Here is a 25,337-nt window from a genome sequence, read left to right on the forward strand (position 1 = left end):
CTAACTCGTCAACGGTTGCAGCGGAAGTGTGTCGACGCATTTTTTTTGGAGAGGAGGAAAATATATTTACGTATTGTAGACCCTGAAACGGCGCTCATAGGTCGGACTTCCCCTACTAAAAAACCTCCTCTATGCTGTCAGCCATGAAGGCTATTACAGCGACATAGGACGTGGGCCGTGGAGGCCGCAAAAACCACGCAACAACAGTCGCGGGGCTTCTCCTAAGCAGACTTGAACCTCAGACCGGCATCGCCTTTTATAGACTTCTTCTACAATCTTCACTCTGTCCACCTGTCACTGTCAACATACATTATAACTCAAAGTGGGGTAATTATAGGGGCAATAATATTAAAATCTATTCATAACATATATACAAATTCAATTTGTAACCAAAGTTTATGAACAATGCGGGACTAGTGCCCGCTCCTCTCGGGTCCCGTCCGTGTGCTCTTACCAATTGAGCCAACCGTTCAAATGTCGCATCGTTCGTAAATCTTGGTATGTCTTGATCAACTGACTGTATTGTGGCTACAGGACCTACCATACAGTTGATAACCTGCGCGATCCCAATAATTGTATATCGATCACATTGTAAAATTTTAAAATAAAACAAAAATAATTTTTTTAAGAGAAATAGATGAAGTTTTATTTTATTTATTCTGAGAAAAGTTGACCAGATGAGGAATGCCAGTGGGAGGCTCCTTTGCACAGGATGCCGGCTAGATTATGGGTATCACAACAGCCCCTATATCTGCCGTGAAGCAGTAATGTGTAAGCATTACTGTGTTTCGGTCTGAAGGGCGACGTAGCTAGTGAAATTACTGGGAAAATGAGACTTGACATCTTATGTCTCAAGGTGACGAGCGCAGCTGTTGTAGTGTCGCTCAGAATTTTTTGGTTTTTCAAAAATCTTGAGCGGCGCTGCATAGCAATGGGCAGCTCATATCAATTATCATCAGCTGAACGTCCTGCTCGTCTCGTCGCTTATTTTCATAAAAAAAAATGCTTTGTTGATCACAATCAAACAAAATCGCTTGATACAGGCAACGTATTCTTTCATATTTTGTCCACACAACGCACAAAGGCGATGAAAGTTCGGAAAAACTAATTGCGTTTAGAAATTATCATTTCAGCTTTCCAAAGATCTCCATGACGATCTTTCCTACGCTGCCCTCATTCAACGTATTCCAGCGATCTTGACCAGATCGTCGGTCCATCTTGTGTGGGGCCTACCAAGACAACATCCGTGTCGCGGTACGTGGTCTCCATTCGAGGTCTTTACTGCTCCAACGGCGATCTGTCCGTCGATTTATGTGCGCTGTCCACTGCCACTTCGTACGTTTCCCAACCATCTGGTTAGAAATATCTCCCGAAGGCATAACATCGCGCGGTCGTTCTCCAACAAGAAGGACCGATCACATTAAAAACTTTTCATCCAAATTCTCCACGCTTGTAAAAGACGCGCTGGACAAAAACTGGAGGAGACAGATTATCCACTCCAGGTGCAGCCCTTTTACTAACCGCGATCCTCAGTGAAGAAGAAGTGAGGAGTGACCTACCCCAGAGAGACAGAGTGTTTGCACATTACTGCTTCACGGCAGAAAAGACGCTGCTGTCAATGAAATGAAGACTCTTTTTAGTACCTCGGGCCACTTTTGGTATGGAGTAAAAGCAATAACATTTCGTTGCGTTTCCTTCACGTAGAAGAGGTTCAAGTTACTATATAATACATGATATTGAGCGGACAAGACGAAAATCTTTTGTATGAAAACTGTGCCAATGACCGCTCTATACTCACAACACGCCACATATTACAATATCATCCCCACCATTTGGAGGTGTAGCGTTCCTCCACAGTGCAGTTTGCAAGGAATTTTTCCATGTACGTCATGGGTATCTTCAAAAAAGCGGGTAGACCTTTTTAAAATACAAAACAAAGTTATTGAGTACAGTAGTTGCATCAGCATTTTATAAGCGATTATAAAAAAATACAACAACTTTAATTTTAAGAACATGAAGCAGAGTTTAATCTGGTAACAGGATCATCCTGCCACTATAAGTAGTGCCCGTTCACAAGTATGTCGCATGGGCCAGCCATCTCCCTCAACCATATTTTAGGGAAGGGAAGGACCGGTGGCATGTCGCACAAGCAGTGACATTTAAGCAAGCATGACGAAGCCTATTACAAGAACTCAACCAAATAACATATATATATATATATATATATATATATATATATATATATATATATATATATATATATATATATATATATATATATATATATATATATATATATATATATAATAAATACTCATCCAGACCACATTGAGTGTGACCAATTTTCAAAACTCCTGGAAAATTTTTCGGCTAACCACAAATTTTCCACCCAAATTACTGTAGGTACTAATTACATAAATATGTAATCGGTAGTCCTTGACGTGCTCCGCGTAGATGTTAATTTTCATGCAAATTTTAATAAAGATCTTTTTTGTTGTTTTTGCATTTGCCCGGTTAAACAAACAAACGGACAGACGGACAAAAATTATATAAAATAAGTTTTTGGGATTGGTCTTAATTTTAGAACACACAGCAAGTATTCTTTAATAAAATATGCAATGTACAGTTTTAACTGTGTTACGATTTCTATAAAGATTCCTTATGGCTCCGGAGATATTGAAAACCTGTTCATAATAACAAAAAAAACTTGCGGGTGGAATTTCGTTTAATCCGTTAACTTCTGCTCGGTGAAAGGAACATTTCTACCAAATTTCAAATGTCTGCGCCCTGTGGTTCCAGAGATATCACGATAAGTCAATACATATTATGTGGAAATCTCCTATAAATCCTAATATATATCGGTTCGTTCTGTTCAGAAAAGACCAAGAAAATTAATTACGATCAGTGACACAGATATAATCAATATCATTCAAGAGTTTAGTTTAAATAAAACACAAAATTTAATATCTATGTGAAATATAATGTAATTATAAGATTCAGGCAAGTGCTTCAAAAATCTTATTCATAAATAAAAAAATATTTGTGAATCAGCTTCTGTGAGCTGATAAGATTTAGGGTTGCTAATCTGTTTTACAAAACAATTATGGTTGATAGCATTCAAACATCCAAATATCAATGGAAAGACCTTCCTCTGATAGTGAGTTGGCGCATCCTGTTGCTGGCAAAGACAAATGAATTTCACAGATATTGTATCGGTTGGATTTTGTTTTAATGCCAATTATTATTGCGAGACAAAATATTGTAATTAGTTGATTAAATTACAAAAGAATGTACGTTGTGTAATATATAATATGTCTAGAATAACTCATTCATACGTATATATCATTTTTATATGAAAGAGGACGACAAACGAGCATATGGATCCCTGATGTTAAGTGATCATTGCCGCTCATGTGAGCGAGAGAATGTTCTCTTGCAACACCAGAGGAATCTCAGGAGCGTTGCCGGTCTATAAGGAAGGTGTACGAGCGGTTTTTGAAGGTACCCATGTCGTATTGTCCTGGAAACTCTGCACAAGGAAGCTCCACAGCTTGGTTGTACGCGGAAGAAAGTTGCTTGAAAACCGCATGATGGGGGAACGAACGCCACATATCGAGATGGTGGGGATCATATCCTAATTTGCGTTGCCAAAGTGTGGCGTGTCGTGCGGAGGTTGAATTCAGCGGCAGGAATCAGGTCAAACAGCTCTTTGGAATACTCACCGTGATAAATGCGGTAAAAGACACAATTAAGTCTCTACGCAACGCCAAGGGATCCAGCCTTTCACAGAGCACGGGGTCTCGGACAATTCGATCAGTTCTGCGTTGCACGCGGTCAAATGGATCGAGCTGATACTGGGGTGAACCAAACCAGAGATGACAGCAATACTCCATATGTGGCTGAACCTGCGCTTTTATCTACAAATCTATCTATCTAGAACTAGATCAAAAAGGGGCTATTTTTTATTTTAGACTTTATTTGGGAAGGTCCACAAAACTATACTATGACTATAACTGAACCGGACAATCAGTACGCTAAGATCAATTTAATATTAAGTACCTACTTTTTATACCAAAAAGCACAATCTTCGCAATACCTGGCATACTTTTTTTTTGTAGCCTGAAGGTTGGTGTTAAAATATATATTCGACTTATAGACCTATATAATTTTCGGGAACTAAAAATAACATACACTTCTATGTCATCTATCAACGGATACTTCTACCAAATTAACTTGATTGTACCTATAATAGATTTTTCACTTTTACCATTACTGATGTTTGATGTTCCTCGACCCTGCCAGGGCTCTTTAATGATGCACTACCGGACCAGATTTATGGTATGAAAATAAGGGACGAGACGAGCAGTACGTTCATCTGATGGTAACTGATACACCCTGCCCTTTACAATGCAGTGTCGCTCAGGATTATTGAAAAACCAAAAATTCTGAGTGGCACTACAACTGCCCTCGTCACCTTGAGACAAGATGTCAAGTCTAATTTGCCCAGTAATTTCACTAGTTACGGCGTCCTTCAGACCGAAACATAGTAATGCTTACACATTACTGCTTCACGGCAGAAACAGGCACCGTTGTTGTACCCATAATCTAGCCAGCATCCATTGCATAGGAGCCTTTCACTGGTAAATACCTTGGTTAAAAACTGATTTGTTTTGGGTTCATAAGTTACAATTGATTAATTAGAAATGAGTGCAGCAACTATTCGTAATTATGTCAAATCTGCGTAATATAGTTTAATCTTTGAGCATCCAACATAAAATTGTGATAAAATACGAAACTTATTTCTGTCAGTTAACATTCAGACCCAAATGCATAAGTGACCAGTAGTTAAGGGACTTATTATTTTAGTTATAATTTTAATTTAGGTTTTAATAGTGTAAAATGTTTAAATATTATATTTATATTTTTGTTATTTTTGGATATTTTGATGCTGGTAAGTAATTTATGTTTATCTTTAAACTTTAAGATCTTTAATTAAGTTTATCGAAGTGATCGGACATCTGGTACTAGATAATGATTATTTTATAGCAATACCAATGACAATAAAGGGATATTTTATTAATAAGAGCTCAAAAAAATAATGTTGGGAGAGATTCTTGCGCCGCTTCTTCTCTCTCAGAGCGCCATATGCAATACTCACTAAATACCTACAATTTGACAATTCTGCTTAAAATTGTAATTAATATTAAACATAATTTATAATATTATATTGTACTAACATTAATTAAAAGCCTAAATCCTTTAGGGTAATTAAATCAAAACAGAATCACATTTTTCACGTAGGCCAAGGAAATGACAATTATGAATGTTAAAAGTATAGCTATATACTATATTACGAAAGCTATATAAAAGCTTTAATGAAAAGTGGCAAGAAACTCATTGCCACTCTTTTAAGTCATTATTTACAGCTTCATCATTTCATTAACAATATATCTAAAGTGATGCAACAAAAATACTCAAACGTCAAATACTCAACGCCTTTCACGAGTAAGTCAGAAAAAAATTTTTTAAAAAATATTGAAGTAGGCGTTACTTTGCGGAAATCCATAATTATACAAATGATTTAAGTTTTCTTTAGTGTTAATTCCGCCAATATTTGTCAATATAATCTGGCTCGTGCCAGATTTTGGCGAGACAACACGTCCTGAGGATGCCTCGTGTAGAGGCGAAACACGTGTCGAATTGTTTATAAACAAATTGGCGGAATTAACACTAAAGAAAACTTAAATCATTTGTAGAAATAAATAAATGTAAATTAAAACGTAAAAAAAAGTGTGTGCGTGTAATCTACGCGCGATTGAAGTTTAACTTAATAATAATTAATTTAATATTTATAATAATAATAGTAATAATTAACGGACGCATTAATATATTACATTAAATTAACATTAAATAAAGCTGTGTTACCAACTAAGCACTGACGTAATAATGAAGAAATAGGTGCATTGTTAGATATTTTGCTATTTTTTTTCTCGGAAAAGCTGATGATATAAATTCATCTTTTGAGCAAAGTTGACATTTTCTCTACCTAAAATAAAAAATACATTTATAAATAATTAATATTATTAGCACATATCAATATGACGTTGTTATTGAATATTAACAGATATGGCTGTATGGGCTCGAACAATTTTTTTTTATGGAATAGGAGGACAATCGAGCGTACGGGTCACCTGTTGTTAAGTGATCAACGCAGCCCACAATCTCTTGCAACACCAGAGGAATCACAGGAGCGTTACCGGCCTTTAAGGAAGGTGTACGCGCTTTTTTTGAAGGTACCCATGTCGTATCGTCCCGGAAGCACCGCACAAGGAAGTTCATTCCACAGCTTTGTAGTACGTGGAAGAAAGCTCCTTGAAAACCGCACTGTGGACACATCCAGATGGTGGGGATATTATCCTAGCTTATGGCGTGTCGTGCGAAGGTGGAATTCGGCGGCAGGGATCAGGTTAAACAGCTCTTCCGAACACTCCCCGTGATAAATGCGGTAGAAGACACACAATGAAGCGACATCTCTACGCAACGCGAAGTGATCCAGCCGTTCACAGAGCACTGGGTCCCCGACAATTCGAGTTTGCTTACGTTGCACGCGGTCAAATCGATGGAGCTGATGCTGGGGTGCGCCAGACCAGAGATGACAGCAATACTCCATGTGTGGCCGGACCTGCACTTTGTAGAGCGCTAGAATGTGGGCCGGCTTGAAGTATTGCCGTGCTCTATTAATGACGCCCAGTTTCTTCGAAGCCAATTTGGCTTTGCCCTCCAGATGGCCACGAAATTGGCAATCGCTTGAGATTTCGAGACCCAGTATTCCGATACTAGGCGAGGCTTTATGGGAAGTGTTGTTGAAGAGCGGTAATATGACAAATGGGGTTTTATTAGTGGTAAACGCGCAAACTTGGGCCTTCTCGGGGTTAAATTGGACAAGGTTCAATTTACGCCATTCCGCGACCATCTCAAGAGAGGACTCGATAGAAGACACAAGTTTCTCCTGGCACTGGTCGACGATTTCCCGAGAGAGATCTGCATGGTCCGTGTATACGGCATCACCAGTGTTGTAGTCTGCATAGCAATGTATGTTGGAGGTGTCCAACATATCATTGATATGCAGAAGAAACAGCGAGGGAGATAGCACACAGCCTTTGGGCACTCCAGCAATCACGGGCTTCGGGGTCGAGCAATATCCGTCGACAACGACCTGTATGCTGCACCCAGTGAGGAAGCTGGAGGTACATTTGTACAAGCTCTCGGGAAGCCAGAGAAATTTTGAGAGGAGCGCCTTGTGCTATACACGATCAAAGGCCTTCGCTATATCCAGGCTTACCGCCAGGCCTTCCCCCTTGCTTTTAATAGCCGCCGCCCATCTATGTATTAGGTATACCAGAAGATCAACTGCCGACCGACCATGGCGATAGCCGTACTGTGAGTCGTTGAACAACTGGTGACCCTCTAGGTATACTAAGAGCTGGCGGTTGATTATGCTCTCCATGATTTTGGAGAGCAGGGAGGTAATAGCAATAGATCTGTAGTTTGCCGGATCCGAACTGTCTCCTTTTTTGGGATCGGATGGACAAGGGCTGACTTCCATGAATCAGGGACTACGCCTTTTGAATAAGAGTGCCGGAATAAACGCGTTAGCACCGGTGTCAACTCAGGGGCACACGTTCTAAGCACGATTGTAAAAATGCCAAACGGCCCACTTGACTTCCTGACGTCCAACAAAAACAGAGCTCGCCTAACAGTTTTCTGTCTGAACTGTACTTCAGGCTTAGAGCTGTGACACCGCGGGATGGTCGGTGGTGTTTTTCCGTTGTCGTCAAGAGTCGAGGTGGAAGCAAAAAGAGCGCACAAGAGATCGGATTTCTCTTTTGCCGTATGGGCTCAGGGTCGGCTGGTTAAAGTTACCAAGAGCAGCTTTCGACAACGACCAGATCTTGCGTGTTCCGGTCGGGTAACTGGAAAGCTGCTCGCCGATTTTGACGACGTGCTTCGATTTCGCATGGGTGATTTGCCGCTTAAAAAATCTGGAGGCACGGTTATATTTCCTCTTAAAAACTTTGCAGTTCGGATCCTTTGTGCCCAGCGCTGCAACCCAAGTTCGATACGCCTGTTTTTTGCAGTCAGATGCTGGTTTAACTGACGCATCGAACCAGGCCTGTGATCTGCCACCGATCGGTACTTTAGAGCTTGGTATAAAAATATCCATGCCCTGTAGTATCACATCAGCTACTGCAACGGTGCAGGCACTAGGATCTTCCGAAGGGAAACAAACCTTGCCCCAATGGTAGTATGCAAAAAAGGAGCGCATCCTATCCAAATCTGCTGACTTGCAGTGCCAAACGCGGTGGGTCGCTGGTGGTCTGCAACCTTGGCGTCGGATGGGCACTACAAATACACTTAGAAAATCCAGAGTTAAATGATAGAATGTATACCTATATTATTTATATTGTAATCCCCGGGCAACATTATTGATCCTAAGCATCGTTTAATTCTAATAATAATAATAATTACAACATTCTTATTGACAAGCTAAAGTATTACGGTTTCGTCGGAAATATTGTTAGCTGGTTTGCCTCTTACCTAAAAGACAGACATATAACAGTAGTTTTGTGTGGTTTCGAATCTTCTTTTTCTTATACAGTGCGCTCTGGAGTGCATCAGGGATCCATTCTTGGTCCAGTGCTTTTCAACATATTAATCAATGACATAGTAAATTCTTTTTTCAATTCAGAAGTTTTGATTTACGCCGATGACCTGAAAGCGTTTAGTGTGATCAACTCTTTAAAGGACTCCTACTTGTTGCAGGATGATCTAAATTGTTTAAGTCGCTGGTGTATTGCTAATAAAATGATAATGAATCATAATAAATGCTATTGTATTTCGTATCATAGAAAAGTTCATCCGATTCAATTTGCGTATAGTATAATTGGTATAAAAATACTATTACACACTCCGACACTATAACTTATTAACTCTGTCGGATCGTAGAAAACTATTAGACCTATGTTTTTACATAGCCTTTTCAATGAAGCCTTAGATGCGTCTGACTTACTTTATAAAATACTAGCTGATACCCGCGACTTCGTCCGCGTACACACATGACTAAGCACGTATTACTTATAAAAATGTTTATTTCTTATGACAAAACTTAAGATTTATCATTGATAAAAATATTTTTCAAATTTTATTTGAGCTAAATTTAAGTTTATATTTTACCTGCTAAGAAAGTTGGAAAGAAATGAAAATACTAATTAGTTATTCATTTTAAAATATTCATTCAATTTGATTTCTGAACGGCGGGGGACGACACATCAAAGGATAAACAAAATTTTTGTTTTTGTTTAATTCCGAGCATTTTCAGATTTATTAACCTTTCAAACCTTCTCTGGACTTCCACAAATAATTCAAGACCAAAATAAGCTAAATCGGTCCAGCCGTTCTTGAGTTTAGCGAGACTAACGAACAGCAATTCTTTTTTATGTATGTAAGAATTCCATGGCCGTATAGTCGTGTAAAAAACTATATGCCTTTCAAAGCTGGCGTCTCAAAAACAAACCTAGGGCTCTCAGCACCTATCAATAGGATGTTAAGTTTATATAATAGTATAAATAAAGTTCTCGACATTGATATAGTAGGTGATAGTTTTCGTAAATTTAAAAAGAAGCTAACGGACCGCTTTCTATCACAATATAGTGACGAAATAGTTTAGTATGTTTTGTGTATTTTATATTATTTCAATTTATTCGTATTTGGGTTTTTGAAAATTTTATCATTAGGTTTTTTGATTTTATTTTTTAAGTTAGCTCTAATTGTGTATTATTTGTTCATTGTACTAGATTTTGAAAATTGTAATATTAGTTTTTTTTTATTTTATTTTTTAAATTAGCTCTTATTGTCTGTTATTTGTTCATTGTACTAGAACCAGCTAGTTGACTGTAACAGCTTGTTGGATCTTATAATATCTTGTCTCTCTTCTTTTTCGTTTCTTCTTCTTCTAACTAGTATCTCTTTTGCAAGCTGTGGCAATCTCTAAGTGGGTCTACAACTTAACAATAATACATAAGTACCTCATTTTGTTTATTTTAATAATGATTAGTTGTAACCCGTTGATTGTCCTTAATAAATAAATAAAAAAACAAAAATATTTTCGCCTACATATTGTTACAAAACACTTTCGAAAAGCGTGAAGGAACTACGAAAAACTTATTTGTGTAAGTCACGAACTTACTGCTGCTGTTCTTTACGCTAGTTTCATTTCGTTGTATGGGAGTCTTTCAGTTAAGGGGCAAGTATCCATCATATTATACTATTAAAAGAGATTATATTGTCACTAGCGCGCCGAAAATGAATCGCCTAATTAGCGGCAATTGGCCCCTTTGGTCGTACTCGTTCTCTCGATACGAAAACGGTAGGCACGCGTTTTTTGTTGACAGAATTGTTTACAATTTGATATAGGTACAACATTAATATGGCGTCTTGTGTTATGGAAAGATGCCCTAATTACGAAAGTAAAAAAAATCATAAAATTACATACCTCAGTTAAGAAATCATGAATTATAACATTTTATTTGATTTCATTATTTCTCTAACAAAATAAATATCACGCCACGACATCGCCGATCGCCGCCAAGCCGAACGCTGTAACGCGACTCGAGTGTCGAGTGCGGACATAGATTAACGTACAGAAATGACAAAATATTGATGCCGTCTGTTGCGAGATGATCGAGGTAGTATATTTTAGGAAATGATGTAAAAAAGGCGTTATAAACAAGTGCGTATATAGGTAGCTGAACTATCAAACTACAAAAACAATTTTTAAGGTAGGTAGTGGACGTAGACAGTGAGTGCTATTTGCTTTCTTAGGATTTTTTTCAGTAACACTGTCCTTCGGTATATCCCTTGCTAACTGCAGAAGAATCAATGGATCATTTTCTTCTCCCATTATCTTATTGTAATAAACCCTCAACAAAAAGACATTCATAAAATATATAAGATATAAAAAATAATAATTGTAAACTTAATACTTTTTGGGAGCCGTCCTCGTATATGTTAATAAAAATGGGAGATTTTTACAATTTTACTAACGACGGCCCTTCCTGTACGACTTCCCTTACTGTAAATACATTTCGGTTTTGTTTTGTTATGTCTGTAGGTATGTGTTTTGTTATTTTATATACAAATAAATGACATCATCAATGTGGCTATATATTATAATCTATGTTAAATTAATTTTTTATAAAATCAATGACACTTTCTTTACCTATTTTCAATGCAGTTTTACTACTTTATAACTTTTACTACATAAACTCATGAATGAATCGTATTTTAGGCATAAATCACGGTGAACAGTAAAAAAGCATATCTCATGAATTATACTGATTTTTTTCTATTAAAATACGAAGCAATTAGCAAATCAGATTTATCTCTTTATCGCTAGTGATAATTTCATTTACTATCCTTCATTGACGTGTAATCGTAATGTAGTGTGCTTTTGCAATGTTAAATTATTCATGTGTGCGTTAGTGTAACATTTACAAACACCGAATGTTGTCTAGGTAACCTATCTTTGTACTTTCATTGGTATCCATCCTTATTTCGTTGTTTATGTAAGAATATCGTATTTAAATATATAATATCGTTATCTTGCACATGTAAAACAGCTCATGATTAGTTTGGAGCAAGATAATTTGCATAAAATTGTTTCAATTTTATTAGTACTTTCTTAGTGCTGATAGGAGAGATTGTATGAAAAAAATCATGTTTTTGTTGTTGCTACAGCGCGGCGGCAATAGTATTAACTCGCTTAACACGAAACAGAAGCTTATGGAATAGAACTTAAGGAATTAGAGTTTGAATTGCTGTAATCTAATATATAAAATTCTCGTGTCTTGGTGTTAAACATTGAACTCCTCCGAAACGGCTTGACCGATTCTCATGAAATTTTGAGTGCATATTGGGTAGGTCTAAGAATCGGACAACATCTATCTTTTCATCCCCTTAAATGTTAAGGGTGGTCCACGCCAAAATTTTTTAATTTTTTTGACATTTTTTTTTAATTTTTTTGATTATGAGTCAACATTAAGAAATACATACAACTTCAAATTTTCACCCATCTACGATCAACTGTTACTTTTGTATCGCGATTTTAATATCGGCAATACAACGTTTGCTGGGTCAGCTAGTCTAATATATAAAATTCTCATGTCGCGGTGTTTGTAGTTAAACTCCTTCGAAACGGCTTGACCGATTCTCATGAAATGTTGAGTGCATATTGGGTAGGTCTGAGAATCGTTTGCATCTACTTTTTACACCCCAAACATTTTTTTATTACTTTATATGGCAAAACAACGTTTGCTGGGTCAGCTAGTATATGAAATAATAATGTATTACAGAACATTGGCGTAAAAGTCGTCAGTTCCAAATTTAAATGTTTTATTGAAAAATGGCTCTGTTGTAAATCCTACTACTTCACAGCTGAATATCTCAGTGATCCGACAGCCGAACCTACCAGTGGGAGGCTCTTTTACACAGGATGCCGGCTAGATTATGGGTACCACAACGGCGCCTATTTTGTGCCGTGAAGCAGTAATGTGTAAGCATTACTGTGTTTCGGTCTGAAGTAGCTAGTGAAATTACTGGACAAATGAGACTTAACATCTTATATCTCAAGGTGACAAGCGCAGTTGTAGTGTCGCTCAGAATTTTTGGGGATTTTCAAGAATCCTGAGCGGCACTGGATTGTTATGGGCAGAGCGCATCAATTACCATCAGCTGAACGTCCTGCTCGTCTCGTCCCTTATTTTCATAAAAAAAAGCCTGGGACTAGATTATGATTATTTTATATTAGTTCTGATAGTAGTATATAGTATTTTAGAAATGACATCAAAAAGAAGTCAAAGTTTGAGAAAATAAATGCCTTTTATGCCTTTTATAGCACTAGCAATAACAATGACAGTACAATATTGTATATTTGATTAAAAAGAACGCGAAAAAAATACTGGGAGAGTTTCTTGCGCCGTTTCTTCACTATCAGAGCGCCATTTGTTTCCGAAGCGGTAGTAGTGTCTAGTATATTAGGAATGACATCAAAAAGAATTCTAAAGGAATCTCGCGAAATTTATGCCTTTTTATGGCCAGAAATAAAAACGATTTTATATAAAGGTTCTCAGATTTTGCAAATATTTGATTAGAATTCCATTCTTATCAGCTTCCCTTTTTAAAAAGGGCGAAAGCTTCAGTATGGAAACATATAAAGGAAAAAATATTAAATATAATGTTAAAAAATATAACGCAAAATTCTCGTACGTAGTAAATAAATATTTTATCAGCCGGATGCACGGTCTTGTGGGAGATTTCCGTCGCTTACTGTGTGGGCAGTAAATACGCTTTGACCCCTGAAAAGACACGTCATTGTTACGTACGCAGAAATTAAGAACAGCTATAGAGATCTAAATATAAAGATTTTCCTTTCGGCAACGATTGTCGAGTATGTTATACTTAAATTACATTCATGCGTATGATTACATGGCAGTGGGCAGGACACTTACTTGAACAAACAATCCAGTTGGGCAGGTCGGATTTCGCGAAAGAGGTCAGTCGTCGAATCCAAGTCAGATCGCGTTCGGGAGGCTCCGTAAAATCTTTTCGTCTCAAATACCACAGTGTCTGAAGACGAAGGTGCCAACCAGTGTGTGTTGCCAGTGATGATTTACGGTACGCAGACGTGGTCGCTAACTATAGGCCTTATGAGAATACTCATGGTCGCTCAGAGGGCATTGGAGAGGGCTATGCTCCCTGCGAGATCGAATCAGAAATGAGGAGATTCGTAGGAGAACCAAAGTTGCCGACATAGCCCAAATGATTGCGAAACTGAAGTGGCAGTGGGCAGGGCACATAGTTGAACGGACAGATGGCCGTTGGAGCAGTAAAGTCCTCGAATGATGACCACGTACCGACACGTAGTGTTGGTAGGCCCCCCACAAGATGGACCCACGATCTGGTCAAGATCTGGAATAGGTTGGAAGAGTTACACATATTGTTATTGATAAATTGTAGAGTTTACACATATTGTTATTGATAAATACTAGTAATACGATTAAGCTATATCCACTGTCTTTTTTTGTTAATCAAAGGCATGCTTCATAGCGCAGTCAACAGCCCACGTGTGGCATGCCCTTAGCACATGCGTGATGACAGTTGATAGACTAGTCGGCCGACTAGACCGCATTTATTGATACTAATTTTGTTCAGTAAATTTCATACATACCTTTTTTTTAAATTTGGAGACTGACTACCGAAGAAAGTTTCATTTCGAAATGTATAGACTGATTATAAAATAAAAATATTAATAAACAAACAAGGTTTTTATTTATTGTAATTCCCCATACAAAAATTTTATTCACAAATATAGGATAGTCGGCGTTTCTTGCCGAATTATTGCCGACTAGTGGTCGACTACGACAGTTGGCGGATAGTCACATCACTAGTTACGTTGCGTTAGATAACGCATTCAATTATTATTGAAAGCGCTAAACGAAAGTCGAATGGAAAGATGAAGGCGAAAGTTGAAGAAGAAATGGAACAGTATGAACACAGCTATTGAGTTTCTTGCCTCTTCATCTCATTACAACAACCTTTTCTAACTTTTGACTGTTGTACTTTTGACATTCTTAAGTGTCATTTCCTTGATTAAAATGAAAAAAGTGATTTTAACTTATCAATTTTTTTTCAGTAACGTTACTTCGGCCTCCGCCTCTGAGCACGTCATCTTGCCCTAACCCTCGCCTCATGCATGGCAGATTGCGGATGAAACAGCGGGGAAAACTAGTGAGGTTTATATGTCTTCCGAGATATGAACTAGTTGGGAACCGCTACGCTACCTGTCGAAATGGAGAGTGGGATGTGCCAATACCAGTATGTGTCAGTAAGTGTACTTTTTTATTAAGTTTTGAAACACACAAATCCTAGGGTCTATAATTGTGCTGAGTTTCTTGCGCCCGTTCTTCTCAGGTCTGAGACAGTCTATTTTGAATGGATGTTAGTTTTTGATGTTTAATAAATGATTTTGAATCCTATTTTAAATAAAAATATTGGCGTAGAATTCTGCTGCATTTCTTAGAATTACTCCATTATAATAGGACCCCATATTGAAGGATTGACCAAGACCATTCTCACTTCATCTTCAGGCCATTTAAATAAAAAAAAAATATCATATTTTTCCTTATGACAAAAAGGGACGAGATGAGCAGGACGTTCAGCTAATGGTAATTGATACACCCTGCCCACAACAATACACAGCCGCCCTGTATTTTTGAAAAACCGATTTGGCAAATTTAGGTCTTGAATTATTTGTGGAAGTCCAGGGAAGGTTTAAAAGGTGAATAAATGGTGAAAAATGCTACAAAATTAAATAAAAACAACAAATTTGTTTTTCCTTTGATTGCCTAGTATGAACTAGGCATATATTTACAATGCAGCAATTATCATTATATTTAGTCTTATAATATACGGTGCAGGGACACCTTGCCGAGAATCGTTGTGATTGGTTAATTTCGATCGCATCATGGACGCCACGCCCATACTCCCTCAAAAATTATTTAAAGCATCGACAATTGTTGTATTTTGTACAATATAAAAGTAAGCTCTTATCGATAAGTTTTTGGTCCCAATTTGTTACCTAACCCATTTTCCAGGGTCTGGTTGCATCGTGCCAACGATTGACAATGGTATTCACATGGGTAGCTACGATGACGCCTGGGTTATCTTCTTCTGCCTACCAGGTCATAAGCTGATCGGCTCGGCCGTTTTATTCTGCGACGGGAACAAATGGAATGCATCAGCCCCGATGTGTATTGGTATTTATCATTTAAATCTAATATATGTAAACGGGCAATTGGTGTACATATATCTATGTACAGAGATCATCCAGAATACTTTATAAGCTATATTTGTAAAGCGATGTAGCTGCCCATCTGTTTGGAAAAAGTGAAGATTAGTAACTTATAGATTGCAATAAGGCTCCAGTGTCCAAAAGTATTAGAGTTCGGAATCTTAAATTACTTAAAAAAGATATCTCAGGTTATAGCACAATTTATTAATCTAAGTATTGAGGAGGGAATAAACCCAAAAGATCCAAACGCTTTGAGTTTTCTTTAGTGTTAATTCCGCCAATATTGAAAAAAAAAAGTTGCACTTGCTTGTATTTCACTGAATCATCATCATCAGCTGGAAGACGTCCACTGCTGGACAAAAGCTTCCCTCAAAGATCGGTCCTGCGCTGCCCGCATCCAACGTTCGTTCAAGATCCATTCATCTTGTTGGGGGCCTACCAACACTGCGTCTTCCGGTTCGTGGTCGCCATTCAAGGACTTTCGTGCCCCAACGGTCATCTGTCCGTCGAACATATGCCCTCCCCACTGCTACTTCAGTTTCGCAATAATTTCATTTAATTTTTCATTTTACTGTATGTGTTAATGTTATACCATTAATATCTGATTCCGTACAGATTCTACGGCGCCTCCCAAGCTGAGCTGTGACTTTGAAGATACCAACTTGTGTGGATGGACTCAGGATGAGTTCCACGATTTTGATTGGATAAGGCTGAACAGAAAAACACCCAGTAGCTTCCTAGCAACGGGACCTTCGTATGACCACACCTATGGAAAAACAGGAGACGGTAATATTAATTCCATTTTAAATGAATTGTCATCCTGTTTATTTCTAGTGGCAGATTACGAATAAGCGATGTGAAAGTAAGCTTGGCTATTTCAAATCTGTTCCTTTTAAAACTAAGATATAATTCTGTCAGGTTCTTACCTTATCTGGCTAGGCAAGGAGAGCTACACAGACGGAGAAGACTGATGAACATCGTTAGTGAGCCCCATTATCTAACCCGTCAACAAGTCTCAGATTTAGCGCCTACAGGGCTAATCTATTGAATGCTTATCCATTGACTTTTAATCAATGAGCGCAGAGGAGAGGACTGCTCATTGAAATTGCTTTTATTAAATTGAGTACCTAAATAAAGTAAAGAGGTAAATACCAGGCTGCCGGGTTATGTGAATATAGTAAGAAACAGGCAAATAATTTCCCGTATATTATGTGCCATCAAATGCCCATTCCAATGACTTACCTTAGTTATGCTATTTAACTCCGATCACGTTGTTCTGCGCCTATCACCCTAAGACATAAAGTATCATTATCATATATCATTATCATATCAGCCGGAAGAAATCCAATGCCGGGCAAAGGCCTTCCCCAAAGATCTCCACGATGATCGATTCTGCGCTGCCCTCATCCAACCTATTCCAGCGATCTTCGCAAGATACCAACACTGCGTCTTCTGGTACGTAGTCGCCGTCGTCTGTTCGTCGTATCTAAAGTACTGATATGCTTGGTTTATCTCAGACCTCCATTTGTTTCTGAAATCTCATGCCATGCCTTTTTTACTTAAATACGTCTGTTTTCAGGTTACTACATGTATATCGAGAGTACGTCTAAATTAGAAAATGACACAGCACGTCTAATATCACCGGTTTACGATAGCTCATACGCAAAAAATGGCTGTTTTTCATTTTACTACCACATGTTTGGAGTGTAAGTATTATTTTATTATAACTAATATCCATAGTTATCTAATAGCTGTATAGCCCGAGGGCTGCGTCAAATGACCGAAATTATACCTGCAGTTTTCGGTAGGTTTTTGTTTCTTTTTTGGGAATGGAAAATAAGTGGGCGTAGGACCTGGTGATACCAGCCATACTCTGTTGCGAAACCAGAGGATCACAGGAGCCGGCAGTTTAACATTTTAGCATTTTAAATGGTGGTACGAGTAGCTCTATAATGTAGTTGTTGATTTTAAAAGTAATTCTGCTTTTAGCAAAACTGGAGGTCTTCGGGTCTATCAGAAGCCAGAAAATCTGAGCTTTAGGACTATAACTACAATGGACGAGGCTAACAAACGAAAATACATCCTCTTCGAGCTGTGGGGCAATTGGGGTGACGTCTGGTACAACTCTGTTACGAACCTCACAGACTTTTCTGATAGCTTTCAGGTGAGAAACCAAATATTTGTAGCATCTCTCGATCTTCTCGCGAATTACCTGCTGAGAGAAAATACATTAAATCATGCGTACGAAAATTTAACGAGGCAATTAAAAAAGTATAATGTAATTAATAAGTGGCTTGATTTTCAAAAAAAAAAATTGTAATTCTACAACAAATAACAATTTTTTGCGACTTCTTAACGGTTTTGTGTATTTTTCGGCGATTTTTCAACATTTCATGTCACAAAAATCTTACACGAACTGTATGAATAAAAGTAATAATCAATAAAAATTGTAATTGTAATAATTTTCTAGTTTTACTGTTTATTTGTTCTTATATTTGCCGGTACCTTTTTTTACATGTAGTGTTATTTTTGGATGAAGTAGCCTTTTAGCATAAAAAGCTTGGAATATCATACGTCTAACTTTAATTCCTTTATTAAAAGACTCTTCATCTTGCATAAATAGAAATTCCTGTACTCCATTGACTATAGCTTAATTATCGTCGAATCGCTGTGCTTTCACTAATCCTTCAATCATAGAAATAACTGGGGGCTAATAAGGCTAAGGCTAATCGGGTAAATATGGAGGATGCTAAAATATTTCGAAGCTATTATCTCCAATTACAGCAATAGGAACAGAGGACTCTGTGAGCCATACATTATCTTGATGGAACAAAAAATGATTCTCTTGTTTGCTTTGCCGTTTCTCACGAATTTTGTTACGCAGATTTTTAATTGTTCTGCATATAAAGAGTCAGTAACAGTAGCTCTATGGCCACTCTTTTAATATCCAAGAAATATGAGCCCACGATCTGACCAGCCGAAACACTCGCCATAAATTTGTTTGGGGTAGGGTCATGATGATGTCTTCCATTTGTAATTTGTCTCTGGATCATACTGATGAGATACGTTTCATCTATGGTTATAAATTGAGCTTAGAAATGTTCAAAGTTTTGTTGGAACATGGAACTGTTATGAAAGTGAAGAGTTGTTTAGTTGCATTTGTTTTGTAACTTTTTTATCCTAATTTAACGGTAATTTTACTACACACTGTTTCCTTTTTTCGCTTCTAAATAGTTTACATCTCATGATTTCAAGTATTTCGAGTTTTATGAAAATAATTTTAATATTAGTATATTTTTCAATACTGTGACATAGTTTGTACATAAATGGTAATTACTCAATGCCATTTTCCAGCAAAATATTTCAAGAAACAAAAAAAAAGTAAACGAGGGTCATTTTTTAAATGGATTTGCATATATTTCTTATGGGGAGGGCGCCCACCTGAGAAGCCAGCAGCGCTTCTGTGATTCTTTGTCCGCAGTTGTTTTATATTTGTACAAGGCCTTATGTTCTCCGCTTGGTAAACAATGTACTATTCCACAGATCGTAATAGAAGGTATAAGAGGACCAAGCTTCACAAGTGACATAGCGATAGATGACGTAGCAATACTCCAGGGAGACGACTGTATTAAGGCGGCTCAGAACGCTCTCACGCCCGTGCCATCGTATGAAGGTTAGTATTATCCCTACTAATATTATATATGTGAATGTAAGTTTGTTCGTTACGCGTAAAAACCTCCTGCGTTTTTACGCGTAACGAACAAACTACTGAACCGATTTTGGTGAAATTTGGTACAGCGATAGACTAGAGCTTGGGAAAGGACATAGACATATATTTTATCCCGGAAAATTCATGGTTCCCGCGGTATTTGTGAAAAACTGCAAGCAATCTTCCTCGAAATAAGATTTATGTAATATTTTGGGAACGGGAATGAAAACGGGAGCCGGAACTGGAATAGGAGATGAGATAATCTTTGATTCCAATTTGCTTATTAGTTTGAAAAACCTTTTATCTACACGGTGGAAGTCACGAGCATCAGCTGGTTATTATATATTTTTAAATATTGTTATTAAACTGGATCAAACATCCAATGGCTTGCGAAACTTTCAAAGTAAAGAATTATAGATATAAATATGAGAGAACAAAAGGCGCTGGGTATGCACCGTTCATGGTGCAAATAAATAGAAGAAAGCTATTACAGACTCATTCCCAGATGTCTAAAACGTAGTGGATTTCGGCTATCTCCGTTTTTTACAAGATTATAGCCGGCATCTGTCAATCTATCAATGACTGGACGTTTCATACAATTGAGTGAATCGCTTTTTTCTAGAATTTGGCTAGGCTGTTAAGTAATTAAAAAAATATAGCATAGAAACAAAGTCTCCACATTATTTTCTAATTTTAAAACTTTCGTGGTCACGTGGAATCAAAGAGACAGTTACAGTGTTACATTTGACTTTTTATATTTTGTTTATTCGACAGTTAATGACTCCTGTGCGGGCAGATGTTTGAAATTATACGCCATTCTTGAAAATGAACATGGCTGCGGGTGTACCGCGATGTGTTTATCGGACGATAATTGTTGCCCAGACTTCTTTGACGAGTGTGTTTTTAAACCAGGTAGGTTGATGTTACAGTTTTACACTGCAACCAACTGCATTTCTTAAGGTGCGTACAGACTGGTGATACGTAAAATGAAATGTATTATGCAATGAAAGAATTCGCCCGATGATACGTTATTGTAAATTGCAATGTATCAGGAAAGGTAACACTGAAACAATTTCATAAATTTCATAATTGAAGTAAAATGCAGCAACAAAATTGTTAGTCTTCTCTCTTCATACCGTCGCGAAGAGCAGAAAGAAAAAAAATCAAAGGTGTTCGCAGCAGAATAGAGTACACAGACGCACGTGGGAGATTCGTAGTGAATACGTGGTATGCTAGAATAATACATTTCATGTTACATTTTACTAGCCTGTACGCACCTTTGAAGACTGCATCGTTTAACGTCTTTTAATGTCTCCACATAATTTTATTTTAAATCTATTGTATATTATTAATTTATGTAGCACAGTTTTTTACTAGACTAATCTCAGTAAGTGAATTAATTGTTATTCTTATTGAGATACATACATTTTTTGAAACCTGAGTTAAATCATTCTATGAATGAGACATTTTAGTTTTGTGGTACTTAATACGTTTGGCATTTCATAAGCAGATTTCAATTTGACACATCTCTATCATCTTTAAATTTGCTTAGCGATGATAAGTTTATTATGAAAGAGAAGAGATATGAGCATAAACAAGGGTCAAGTAATGGTATGTGATCTCCGCAGCCTTTATTCTCTTGTAGCACCAGAAGATTTACAAGAGCGTTGCCGACCTTATAGGGCGGCTATTAAATGTACATTAAAATCTGAAACGGGAACAACATTCGAAGATCGCACCGGGGGAGTCGTTTGTTCTGTTAGATGGAGAGAATATATCAACAAAATTTGCAATAATAGTGCATGCATGAAAACAGGAAAATGTTAATAACTTCAGCCACCTGAGGAAAATGTCCAGTGGATTCAATACAATAATTACTGCCATGTATTTTCAGACCCTTCTACAGACAGCGATGACATGGCTACTGTAAACAATGCAAGTCTTATCACACCGTTTACGCAAAAGTTGGTTCTTACAACGCCATCTGCACAAACAGTCTCTAATAAATATATAATACATAATACACCAACAATACCTACAACACGAGCAATAACACCCATACCCAACCGTACACTTATCACTGGTCAAAGTCCGAAATCTGTAACAACCATATCAACTACAAAAATACCTGCTCAGAGGACAACACCCAAAGTCAACTTCATGCCGACAGTAAATTTTACATCCACAAAACTAACAACATTAACAACACCAAAAACTACAACCCTTCCTTCAACAACAAAACCTACACCTACAACCACAACAGCAAAATTGACAACAGTAAAAAACATTACAACTGTGACGAAACAACTGATAACAACGGTTAAAACGACAAAAATTACAAAGCCAACAACAATTAAATCAACAACCACTAGAAGACTAACAACACCCACGACAATCAAAGCAACAACAAGGGCAATAAAAACAAAACCAACTACAATAACATCCACAACATCTACGACAACCCCACAGCATCGGGTTTCTGTAACGACGCAAAATCGCAATGCTCACAATGAGCTTCTTGAAAAAGCTAAAAAGGAGCAAGAAATAGAAACGAAGAAACTACTAAAGGGAGAGACCAAAAGTAAGTATTATAACTTGTACCTACCCGTGTTTAAAATATGTATAATTTCAGTGAGAGGATCTGCGTTATTATTCTCATAAATAAAAAATTGCGTGTGGTCAAAGTACACATGTCAGAAGTGAAACCTGCTTGGTGCATGAACCTCTAAGCTGCATATGAAGTCCTGGTACATGTTGCTAGGATGGCACATGATTTCAATCGCTATGAAAGACATTACTATCACCGCTACCATATTTATGTTCTCCTAGTGTCTACGTAGTAATAATACGCATGTATAATCGCGCGAATGTCTGAATATATTAAGGTATACTCGCGTCATACATAAGACAATCTCTTCTTCAACTATGATCGCCTGGTACCAAAACACTGTATAATGATTCCTATCTCATTTTCTCCTTCGTTAAATCTTATGAATTTATGTGTCTGTCTATTTTTACTGTCGCGTTTTCGTTTCATCGCCCTTCAAATCACAACGATGCTAAAGAAACTATCACTTCAATAATATCAGGAGGATTATTTGGATGTTTATTTTTCTATCGTTGCAATCGGTTTGTTCGATGTTCGGCTGTGAAAGTCTGGTCATACCCAGTCCATCAGTTTCGGAGAAAACATTATAACACTTTTTCTCTTTGAAAAATTTAAAGTTAATTACACAAGTCCACAATTTCACTTAAGCTTCTACTAAAATGTAATTACTCCATTCTGGCAGAGATTCGCTACAAAATTACAACGCCGGTTCTTTCGCTAAATTATTTAACATGGTTAATATTGCTTTTAATCCTCTTTTGCTGCAGGCTACTAAATTATGTTTTAATGTATTCTGTTACGACGTGGGAGATATTATTAAAGATAATAATGTTTTATTTATATTGTAAACGTAGCACAACGTTTAAAATTTCTCACTTAATTTTGTTGTTATTAATGTTGATATTTTAAACAAATTATGGACCGAACAAGGGTTATTCTATAAAAACTATTAAAAGGTATAAGAAATTAAATTCAAATTCAAATTCAAATATTTTTATTCAAAATAGGATGTGACATCACTTATTGAAAGTCAAAAAACTACCACCCATTCCAAAATGAATGCCTCAGACCTGAGAAGAATGGGCGAAACAAACTCAGCGGGCTTTTTTTTTATCGAATAAATATGCTTACAAAGTAATATTGTACAATTAAACTTATTATTTAATAGCCTGAGATCGGTCACTCCATTCCCAATCTGTGGTATCATTAAAAAAGTCATTTATGTTATAGTAACCTTTACCACACAAACGTTTTTTAACAATTCTTTTGAATAACGTTATACTTTTGTTTTGAACATTTTCTGGGATCTTGTTGTAAAAGCATATACATCGCCCCACAAAAGACTTACTAACTCGACTTAGCCGAGTAGTAGGCATCATAAGTTTATGTCTGTTCCTGGTGTTAACATTATGGTTATGGCAGTTTCTGGCAAATTCACTTGTGTGCCTATGAACATACATTACATTATCAAGAATATATTGAGAAGCAACAGTCAAGATGTTAATTTCTTTGAATTTTGCTCTCAATGATTCTTTAGGACCTAGGTTATAAATAGCGCGAATAGCCCTCTTCCGCAGAACAAATATTGTATTAATATCGGCAGCGTTGCACCATAGCAATATACCATAGGACATGACGAATAAAAATATACGTAAGAAATAAAGTTATAACCACTCCAAAATTATTTAATATACAATTTAAGAATAAAATTGTTAATTATAATATATACTATCTAAGGGCACGTGCAGACTGCATCGTTGCCGCCTCGATAGAACTATGTACGCGCGTCGTTATCAATTTGTCAAATCAAATCAAAATCGCTTTATTCATTTAGGTCAATAAAATTATACTAAGATTTTTTTTTTTACCATTTTGTGTATTCAGGTCGTTAGGATATTGTATTGGTAAATTCATTCACCTGCTTTAAGCTGGTAATAGTGCTATGCGATTGCCCGCCGGCCTGGTTGGCTATATATCTTTGACCATAACGGCTAAAGCCGTCAAAGCTTCTGTGATTTGGGGTGATGTGGTGGCGGTTCACGTACCATCTGGAAACGTATTCTCCTTGTAATCCACTAATGTGTAAGCACTATTGTGTTTCGGTCTGAAGAGCGCTGTAGCTAGTGAAATTACTGGGCAAATGAGACTTAGCATCTTACGTCTCAAGGTGACGAGCGCAATTGTAGTGCCGCTGAGTTTTTTAATAATCCTGAGCTGCACTGCATTGTAATGGGCAGGGCATATCAATTACCAACAACTGAACGTCCTACTCGTCTCATCCCTTACTGTCATAAAAAAATCTCATAAAAAGAAATTAATAAGTACATCCTTTCTATTTCAGAACCAAAACCTGGTAGCACTTGGAAGGTGATATTAATACTAGCACTGGTGATATCTGGATTCGTTGGCGTGGTGTGGATGAATATGTTTGTTCGTTCAGCCCGTGGTCGTACCTTGGTGGCCAGGGTCCGGGGTACAGTCACAAACGACCCTGAAGTGCGGTACCTCTCTACTGATGTTGATGACGATTTGTAATAAATAAGTAAATAAACAAAAAAGGTTTTTATTTAAATAAAAGCTAACTGGACTTTCTTCTTACTTATTTTCACCAAAGTCTCCAATTTCTGAGAACTTGGCATAAAAAGCGCCTTTCAGTGCTAGTACTGTAGTACTGTGGGCGGTCCATTGAATGAGTGTACCAGACTGTCGGCCAGCAGGGAAATGTGGTGCTCGTGGGGCGTATCACATCTGTCCCAAAAGATATCACTTCGTGATGACCACGACCGCTCTGCCTAGAGTGTTACGAAGAAGACTAAGTACTTTTCTTATTCCAATTAACCTTCTGATACATCGAAAACATAAAAAAATATATGGAAAAGGAGGACAAACGAGCGACCTGGTGTTAAGTGATCACCATCATCCACATTCTCTCGCAAAACCAGAGGAATCACAGGAGGGTTGCCAGCCTTTAAAGGAAGGTGTACGCGTGTTTTTTGAAGGTACCCATGTTGTATCGTCCCGTAAACACCGCACAAAGAACTCATTCCACAGCTTTTTTGTACATGGAAGAAAGTTGCTTAAAAAACCGCACTGTGTAGAACCGCCATACATCC

At 37.3% G+C, this 25,337-nt stretch overlaps 1 protein-coding gene across 1 annotated transcript; it reads left to right on the plus strand.

Moving 5' to 3' along the window:
• Positions 1-4,819: 4,819 nt before the first annotated feature.
• On the plus strand, positions 4,820-24,782 carry LOC126980000 (uncharacterized). The gene is made up of 10 exons (XM_050829614.1): positions 4,820-4,951; positions 14,750-14,941; positions 15,711-15,872; positions 16,523-16,693; positions 17,487-17,613; positions 17,897-18,071; positions 19,451-19,580; positions 20,391-20,528; positions 21,511-22,197; positions 24,566-24,782. Exons 1-10 carry the CDS (start codon positions 4,900-4,902, stop codon positions 24,757-24,759), a joined length of 2,028 nt encoding a protein of 675 aa, XP_050685571.1. The 5' UTR covers positions 4,820-4,899; the 3' UTR covers positions 24,760-24,782.
• Positions 24,783-25,337: the final 555 nt, after the last annotated feature.

Source organism: Leptidea sinapis, chromosome 4 (assembly GCF_905404315.1).
Source record: "Leptidea sinapis chromosome 4, ilLepSina1.1, whole genome shotgun sequence".
Lineage (NCBI taxonomy): Eukaryota > Metazoa > Arthropoda > Insecta > Lepidoptera > Pieridae > Leptidea > Leptidea sinapis.

Bases quoted from the DNA above. Each gene is read 5' to 3' on its own strand.
- LOC126980000 (XM_050829614.1), top strand. From the start codon at position 4,900: ATGTTTAAATATTATATTTATATTTTTGTTATTTTTGGATATTTTGAT. The intron at 16,694-17,486 runs GTAATATTAATT...GTCTGTTTTCAG, and splicing joins CTATGGAAAAACAGGAGACG to GTTACTACATGTATATCGAG. The intron at 20,529-21,510 runs GTAGGTTGATGT...ATGTATTTTCAG, and splicing joins CGAGTGTGTTTTTAAACCAG to ACCCTTCTACAGACAGCGAT.